Source organism: Papaver somniferum, chromosome 11, assembly GCF_003573695.1.
Source record: "Papaver somniferum cultivar HN1 chromosome 11, ASM357369v1, whole genome shotgun sequence".
Classification (NCBI taxonomy): Eukaryota; Viridiplantae; Streptophyta; class Magnoliopsida; order Ranunculales; family Papaveraceae; genus Papaver; species Papaver somniferum.
The window spans coordinates 116528834-116537006 of NC_039368.1; the positions used below are offsets into that span (position 1 = coordinate 116528834).

At 35.5% G+C, this 8173-nt stretch overlaps 1 protein-coding gene and 1 long non-coding RNA gene across 3 annotated transcripts; both read left to right on the forward strand.

The window, feature by feature from the left end:
• The first annotated feature begins 420 nt into the window (after window positions 1-420).
• LOC113322027 (PHD finger protein ALFIN-LIKE 2-like) lies at window positions 421-4193 on the forward strand. 2 transcript variants are annotated; one of them, XM_026570027.1, is made up of 6 exons: window positions 421-486; window positions 731-832; window positions 934-966; window positions 1104-1326; window positions 3377-3497; window positions 3591-4193. In XM_026570027.1, exons 2-6 carry the CDS (start codon window positions 733-735, stop codon window positions 3849-3851), a joined length of 738 nt encoding a protein of 245 aa, XP_026425812.1. In that variant the 5' UTR covers window positions 421-486; window positions 731-732; the 3' UTR covers window positions 3852-4193. The 2 variants fall into 2 exon arrangements, with proteins under 2 accessions (XP_026425812.1, XP_026425811.1); XM_026570026.1 differs by having other exon boundaries at window positions 451-832.
• A 510-nt stretch (window positions 4194-4703) lies between these two features.
• Window positions 4704-7365, forward strand: LOC113321463. The gene is made up of 5 exons (XR_003346676.1): window positions 4704-4839; window positions 5891-6003; window positions 6199-6261; window positions 6495-6596; window positions 6987-7365. It is a non-coding gene; the product is annotated as an uncharacterized LOC113321463 (long non-coding RNA).
• Window positions 7366-8173: the final 808 nt, after the last annotated feature.

Consider the following 8173-nt stretch of genomic DNA (forward strand, 5'->3'; position numbering starts at 1 on the left):
TTTGAAGTTGAGTCTGTCGTTGAAACTGAAGCTAGGGCTATTTGAGATGTTCTGAAAAAAATTGTTGAAAAAAAAGCTTACTCATGTCATCATTGAAAGTGATGCAAAGGATCCGATCGACCAATTTTCAAGCGGGAAGTTTGATGGACATCAAAGAACAAATACTAGCTTTAAAGACATTTTATTTTACTCTTCTAGCCGGGTGGTTTTTATTTTATTTTCCAACCATGTTTATGTAATTTTGTATATAACTCATGCTTTTTCTGGCATGTATCTCAAAGCTGGCTCTGGCCGATTATTGAGGAGGATCGAGTGTGGGTGTGACATAGGAGACCAGCTAGTGTTAGCATCTAGTTCGGATTAATTTGGGGAATAGGAAAATAAATAAATAAAGTAAAGTTTGTTATTAATTTTTTTATCTTTTTATAAGTTTTGGGAATACAGTCCTTAAGCGAAAATAAGGGCAAAATCGAAATACGCTTGGCAGTTAAGCTTCGCTATCCTTAACCTCCTCCTTCTTCTTCCTCTCTTCATAATTTCCATTTGTTTCTCGCTCTTCTTTTTGTTTTTAGAAATTCTGACTCAAACGTCTGACAAATATAATGTTCTCTTCTGCTTTCGTACAACCCCAATCTTGATTCTGATTAGATCTATCTTGCTCTCATATTTTCAGATCTGTATCTCTTAACTCAAGAAAAAAACTTTTTTTGATTTTTTTTTTTTGTTTTAGCCATGGAAATGGCTCCAATTTCCTCGAGTCCTCGTACTGTAGAAGACATTTTTAAAGATTATAGTGATCGTAGAGCTGGTATCGTCAGAGCTCTAACTTATGGTGGGTTGTTGTTGTTGTTCCTTTATAAACCTAATTTTTACTGATCCCGATCTCTTTTCTGTGTGAGCTTAACTTCGTTTTGTGTTTTTCTTTTCTTTCAGATGTTGATGAGTTTTACGCCCTCTGTGATCCAGGTAAAAAAAAATAATTAGACCTAATTTTTTTTTTTTTTTTTTTTTTTTGTAATTTATGGTTTGGTGTTTCCTTTATGGATGAGGTTAGGTGGTAATTTTGTTTGAAATTAGGTCAATTTTTGTTTTCGGTTTTACAGAAAAGGAGAATTTGTGTTTATATGGTCATGCGAATGAGAGTTGGGAAGTTACTCTACCAGCTGAAGAAGTACCACCGGAGCTACCTGAACCAGCTTTGGGGATTAATTTTGCTAGAGATGGAATGAACCGTAGGGATTGGCTTTCCCTAGTTGCTGTTCACAGTGATTCTTGGTTGCTTTCTGTTGCTTTCTATCTTGGAGCTCGGTTTAACCGTAATGAGAGGTTCATTTTTTTTTTGTTTTTCGTTGATTGTTATGCTTTATGTTCATGTTTTTTGTATACTGTCTGGAAGATTTTGTTCTCAATTACTTGAGCATGTCGGCATAGTTTGCTTTTGTGTTATGCGTCCAATGTGGCAAATTTATAAGTTTATGTTGGTCCACAAGTTGCCTAGTGTTTGTTAAAAACGATTTCTATTGGCTGGTCATGCGAGACAAATAACGCTTATGCTATTTATGTTTTACTGGAAAGTATCCCTAAACGCATGAGGATGACACATTGATGTGAGGGTGTCCATCTTCTTCATTTATGTAGTCGTTAGTTCAAGTCTGTTTTGGAGTTGCCTCGTGTTTGTTTCAGAGATTCTAATTGGTTCTAGACAACTGTCATGTCATGCGTAGTTCAGTGTATTTTGGGAAGTATCTTGGGTAGCATGAGTATGACACGTTGATTGCACTATTATGCATTTAAGGATCTAACATATTTGTGTAAAAATTGGTTCTGTACAAGTCGTATTTTAATCGGCTGTTTAATGCTTGCTTAATGGGCATTACTTGTGGTGTGTTTTTAGGAAAAAATTAACTTTCTTGGTTCCACTAGGATGGTATCTTATAATGCGATTCAGATGAGAAAAGTGTTTTACAGAAATCTCAGATATTTGCTGATTTCAGTGTTTTTGGATGACAATTAAAAGTTACATTAACAGATAATACTTTTATAAGGAATACTCTTTCGGCATTGTTTACTCTCTTTAATGTGTCCAACGTGGCATAGGCCGCATAACTATAAGTTTAAGTTGGTGTAGAAGTTGTCTGGTCCTTTGTTGAAATGATGCTAGATTAATACCTCTTGTGCTATGCGTGTTTGTATTTTAACTAGCCCTGGAACCATGAGGATGATACATCGACATCTGAATTCTGCTTTTGAATATTTAACATATTTGCTTACATGGTTTTGTACAAAGTGGGTTCTTACTATTAGTTAATGCTTGGCAATTGGATTTTTTCTTGTAATATATTTTAGTTTATTTGCCATCTGTTTTGGTGATACCTTAATATCCGCAAGGATAAGAAAATGCATTAATTCTAGTGTTCATAAATGGTATTGTAAAGTTCGTTAACAGATAATACTCCTATAAAAGAAACTTTCTTTGAAAGTAATGACCAGATCGGGACGTCTATTAGGGTTACATTGCTTTCTTGCATTAATTTGCGTGTTAGGGTTAATGATGTATACATTGCTCTATTTTTTGCTAACTCCTTTAAGACCCCAATAGCTCCATCTCTAGCAAAGTGAATGAAAGGTTTCACTTCATGAATGGTGTCACATCAAGCAGTAGAAGGATCTCCCTAATAACAATAAGTGTTTGAAATTCGTTTGGAAGTACGATGAGCATAAAACATCACACTATGTTGCAGCATTACAGTATTGGCTTGTTCCACAGGGATGGGCTTGGTTTTGGTGACCTTGTTAAGCAGCTTTCTTTGCCTGATGAAACTTTTATCTTAAGGAAAATCTGTGACGGGTACAGGTACCATGCAACCCCACTGCAATACAGTTAAAGACTTGAAGTTCTGATTCTATGATCATGGAAGCAGAACTTGAAAATCTGTAACAGTATTTATGTTGTGGTTGTATGCAGCCCCATTCCCATCATTCCCCTGCTCTAGTACTTAATATCTCTGCGTTTTTCTTGATTTTGCTTAGGGGGTTAAAATATCTGAAAATTTCTGTGATGTGTTTAATTGGTATCTAGAGCATCTCTTGCGTTTAAACAGCTGGCCCATCTGGAAGTGGGCAAGTCTTACATGTAAACAACTTGTTTATCTGTAATCAGACAGGTCTTACATGTAAACAGTTATTTATTTTGGCAAGTCATGCCAGAAGCATAGATTAGGATTTGTCTCAACCTTATAAGTAGTGTTGCGCATTATATGAAGCTTTTGTAGTCTTGGCAAGTTAAAAAGTTTGTTGACTGCGCTTGTTTCTCTCTATTTGATATTTTTACCATAAATTTCCTTTACTCACTACTCGATCTTCGCTTGGTTGACAGGAAGCGTCTTTTCAGCTTAATCAATGATATGCCCACTGTCTACGAAGTTGTAGCAGAAAGGAAGCCTGCAAAGGAAAAGCCTAGTGTGGATAGTGGAAGCAAATCTCGACTCAGCACAAAGGTGAGGGTTGGGATAATACTAAATTATGGTTTCGTTCTCGTATGAAACTATTGCTATAACTACCTTGCGTAACTTCTCTGTGTTTCTCAACAGAGATCTAATGACGGACAGGTGGTAAAACACAATTCCAAACATGCTGACGAAGCTTATGGAGAGGATGAGGACGAACACAGTGAAACCCTTTGTGGAAGTTGTGGGGGTAATTACAATGCAGATGAGTTTTGGATTGGGTGCGATATTTGCGAGAAGTGGTTCCACGGAAAGTGTGTAAAGATAACACCTGCTAAAGCTGAGACAATAAAGCAGTACAAATGTCCTTCCTGTAGCAGCATGAAGAGAGGCAGGCAGTTGTAGAGTCACACACAGACGGTGACCCAGGGGTGGGATAGTTACCACAAACATATGGTGGCTGACATTGTAGTAGATTAGCTGTAGTAGCATCATCTAAGTAAAGGACTGGGGGTCTTTTTTTTTTCTTTTTTGCCTCTCTTCTCTTCTTTATTAGCTAATTTCTGGTGTTGTGGTTTATATTATATATGACCAATGCTTTTAGGAGGGGGATTACTTCCGAGAGAGTACTCTTTATCTCTGCTTATTTTCTTCATTCTCTATATATTGTTAGATTGTTGTATAACTTACTATTTGCTTATATACTGGGGGTGATGAAGAAATTAACCTTGCTGCTAGGTTTGCTGAGGTTTTGGTCCCCAATAAGATAGGTTTGCGCATCCTTCAACGTCCAAACTTGTTCTTGGCAGAGGTGGTTGGACCTCAAATCCTTTAAAGGCTAATGTGTTATCACCTGTCATATATATATACCCGCTAGTCGGTTATATTTCTTCCTCTCTGCTACTAGAATTGTTGCAGCTCCTTGGAGTTATCCTTTCTCCCGGGGTTTTGGTGGTTTTTGAACAGAATGGACGTCTAGACTTTAATAATAATACTAATATATGAATAAAAGAATTAGGAATTATCAATAGGTACTATTATTATGGCCTGGTTAATGGCACCACCGTTAAGAGCCTGTTAACCGTCGGTCCATAATAAGAAACAGAAAAGAATTTTGGACCCAAGTTTTTATTCATAGGTCCTGCCACACGTGTGCTAGGAAATTGGAGCGTCCAAAATACCGAAAAAGTCCATAATATATATTTATGGTGGAACCAGTCCTAATTCATTTATTTTCATTTTCTCTCTCGGTTTGAAGAGCTCTGGCGACTGGCGATGAAGATTCTTGCTAGGTCTTTGATCGACAGATCAGTTTTTGCACCTAAGATTTAGTGTCCTGGATTTAATCTTCTTTATCTCCTTCGATTGATTATTCCAACAACCCCAAAAAATGGTGAGATGCTTAATTTAGTCTTATTTTCATTTTTTTATTATGGTTTTGAGATATTATTTTCAGATCTGAGTTTTTTATTTGTGGTAATTGCATCAATTGGTATGATCTTGCTTAAATTGGAATGATGTGTTGGATTAGATCTACTAGTTACAGTTTATTAGTAATCAAATTTTGGATGTTTGATTGCTTATCCGTAAATTGATTCGATGTATTTTTGACGATCTATTTGGTATTATATTTTGGCTATTAATTACGTTATGGGAAAAACTGATATGTTAATTTGAGATCGAAAATTGTTTAAATTACTTAGTAATATAGTCATGGATTGGGGTTATTCAAGGATACATGCTTGAAATGTTTATCTGGAATGATATTTATTGATGTATAAAGAATGAATTGAGGCCTTTCAGTAAAAAAAAAAAAGAGAAATGAATTGGGTGTATATTTGGTGTACTGTCATAAAAATTGAGTACAGTTTTTATAGACTGAGCACGGCTATGCAGGATTATAGTTACTCTTTGTTTGGATACGGTTTAATGTTTGTAGATTTGTGATTAAGGAATTATAAGCAGACCGTAAACTTATCTTAATCTTGAGTGTTTAGGATTTGATTTACTGTGAATGACTTGCATTTTTTAGGTTTTGGTAGTCGAGAAATGGTGCATATTCGAATGATGGTGCTGATTATTTATTTATCATCGTTGAGTGTGTATATTCCATTTTTTGCTTACTAGATGTAGATGCCCTCCTGGCAATAACTTATATGTGAGGGGCTTGACGGCGAACAACTTGATATAACTACTACGGTTTTCAAACGGAGATGCTTAATGTTGTTTTAGCATTTGTAGTTTTGATAATAATATAATGTGTTGTAATAGAGAGGGATTTTTTTTGAGCTTTGATGCTAATATTGTTTCTTTTTTTGGGAGTACGCTTCTTATGTACTCTCAGTTCCACAAAGTGCGTTTATTATGTACTCATTTTTACCAGAATAGAATAGTAGTGATTTTGATGGAATATAGTGTTTATCATCTTTGAAATTTATGTGAAGGTTGGAGTTTGAAGGGGATTTTGATGGATTGTAAGCTATCGGGGGAATCAAGTTTCTGTATGTACATATCTGCATCTTTTTACTTGCAGAAAATGTTGTCAGATAGTGCCATGGTGAGTTCGATTCTAAGTGAACCCATATTTTTTGTATATAATTTAGCAGTGCAGTGCTAAACTTGATTTTCTGTAATTTTTTATTAATTGTAATTGTAATGTATTCTTCTGCAAAGTAACCAAGCAAGATTGAGAGGCAGCACCCCCTCTGTAAACAAGAAATTTTGTTAACTAAGTATATATTTCTCTTCGCAGGCTGGCAGAGCAGGTCGATTTGGAACTACGGGTTAACAAGCTATTCTTGATCGATTATCTCAGGTTTGGTATTTTACACTTCCTTTAGATGATTAAACTGTCTGGACAATGACTGCCACCAAAAAATTAGTACATTTTGACATTTCTTGGCTTTTTGTAGATAGTGTAATTCAAATTAAAGTGTACTTCACTTTGATTTTTGTTTTACGTTTATTTGTAGTCAGTGCAGCGGGTATGTACTTGAGGTGCAACAGGTATATACTCTAATAAATTAGTGTAACATCATTGTTTGGCAGTATTTCTTTGCATCTGTTCTGCGGCGGAAGGAAGCTTATCCGGTCATTGTGGATGGATGGGCACAACGTTGTGATGGTATTGAGGACCAGATAGATTGGCAGGTACAAGTTTTGCCATGGAATTTATATGTACTATGCAGGCTTTTGACATTTTAGGATTGTATCTATTCTTGGACAGTGTATAAACTCTGCACTCCAAATAAAAGTAGTGTATAAACGATGTACTGTGTTATTTTGTCAGTGTATAAATGATGTACTGTGTTATTTCTCGGTGTATAAACGTTGCGCTCAATAGAAATCAGTGACCAAACACTGTGCGTGTGTGCTTCTGTTTCGATTTAAATCCATATATATAGGAAATTGAAGTTTGTTAGGATGTACTTTTTAATTTGATAGCATTTTATCATTCTTATGTAGCTGGAAATCTAAAATGCTTGGCTTGTTGTTGTACTATTATTTAGATATATAACATGTTGTTCTTTTCACCCGCAGAGTTAGGTTTGATGCGCGGTGGTAATGTTCAGTTCATCGATATTGTGTGCCTCTGCAATCTCTGTTGCTGAACATAAGCTCAGGGTGATGTTCAACAAATATTCAAGTCCTGAACATAGAGTTGCTATACTTGTGCCTGCGATAATACCCTTTTGGGGATTCATGATCCATTAATGAAGAACACACCTGAATCCTTCAAATTTCATGTATTTGTGAGAGGTCTCCGAGTATATTCTTAATTGTATTAATTCAATTTCTACAACATGTGATTTGTACTATCTTAGTCTATTTTATAAGTGATGGATCATTGGTTCAGGGTTCAATGGGCTCATGTAATTTTGTTTTCACTTTTAAGAAAAGAGGATGTAATTGTAACTGATGTGTCTGTCGGTTAATCGTTGTCTATCTAACTTAATGAAAAACCCAACAGATTTCTGTAATTTTTTTCAGTATCAGTATTGATCCTAATGTCTAAATCAATTAAAATGACCTATGAATTTATTCCCCGGCGGACATTTGTACCGGCACTTGAAAATGTCAAAACCGACCTAATCTCTTTGGTGCAACCAATTAATGATAGCAAAATTTTCAGTATAGCTAGTATGTACTGAAAGTTTAGCCAATACTTTTCAGTATAGCAAATATGTACCGAAAGTTTCTAGTGTCAATTTTTTTCAGTATGGCTAATACGTACCGAGAGTTGATAATGTCAAAACCGACCTAGATAATTTATTAGTACAACATATATATACTCTAGGATTGTATAACTAACTTTATTTTTCTTATATCAACAATTGCTGGTACACTAGCAACCAAAATCTACATCATGATTAAAACAAAACAAAAAAGAACAGCAGACAGAGAAGGAGAAAAATATACGAATTAAACATATTTACAGATCTTCAATTCCAACGCCTTCACCGCCGCCAACACCATCGCCACTACCTGTTATCTAAAATCTAAAAGATTGAAAGAAAATGAAAGATGGAGAGACTAATCTGACAGGAGAGATCCAACCGAAACTCAACTACATTCTTTCGTTAATTTAGGGAGCAAAAGACGAGAGATCGAGATATAGTTTTTACGAGAGATCGAGATCCAGTTTTTACACTGCAACCAAACTCCATCGATCTCATTGAAATCTCGGGAGAAGTGGGAGAAAAAAGATGGAGGAAAGCTACTCTTTT

Bases quoted from the DNA above. Each gene is read 5' to 3' on its own strand.
- LOC113322027 (XM_026570027.1), top strand. From the start codon at position 733: ATGGAAATGGCTCCAATTTCCTCGAGTCCTCGTACTGTAGAAGACATT. The intron at 967-1,103 runs GTAAAAAAAAAT...TCGGTTTTACAG, and splicing joins TTACGCCCTCTGTGATCCAG to AAAAGGAGAATTTGTGTTTA. The intron at 1,327-3,376 runs GTTCATTTTTTT...CTTGGTTGACAG, and splicing joins CGGTTTAACCGTAATGAGAG to GAAGCGTCTTTTCAGCTTAA.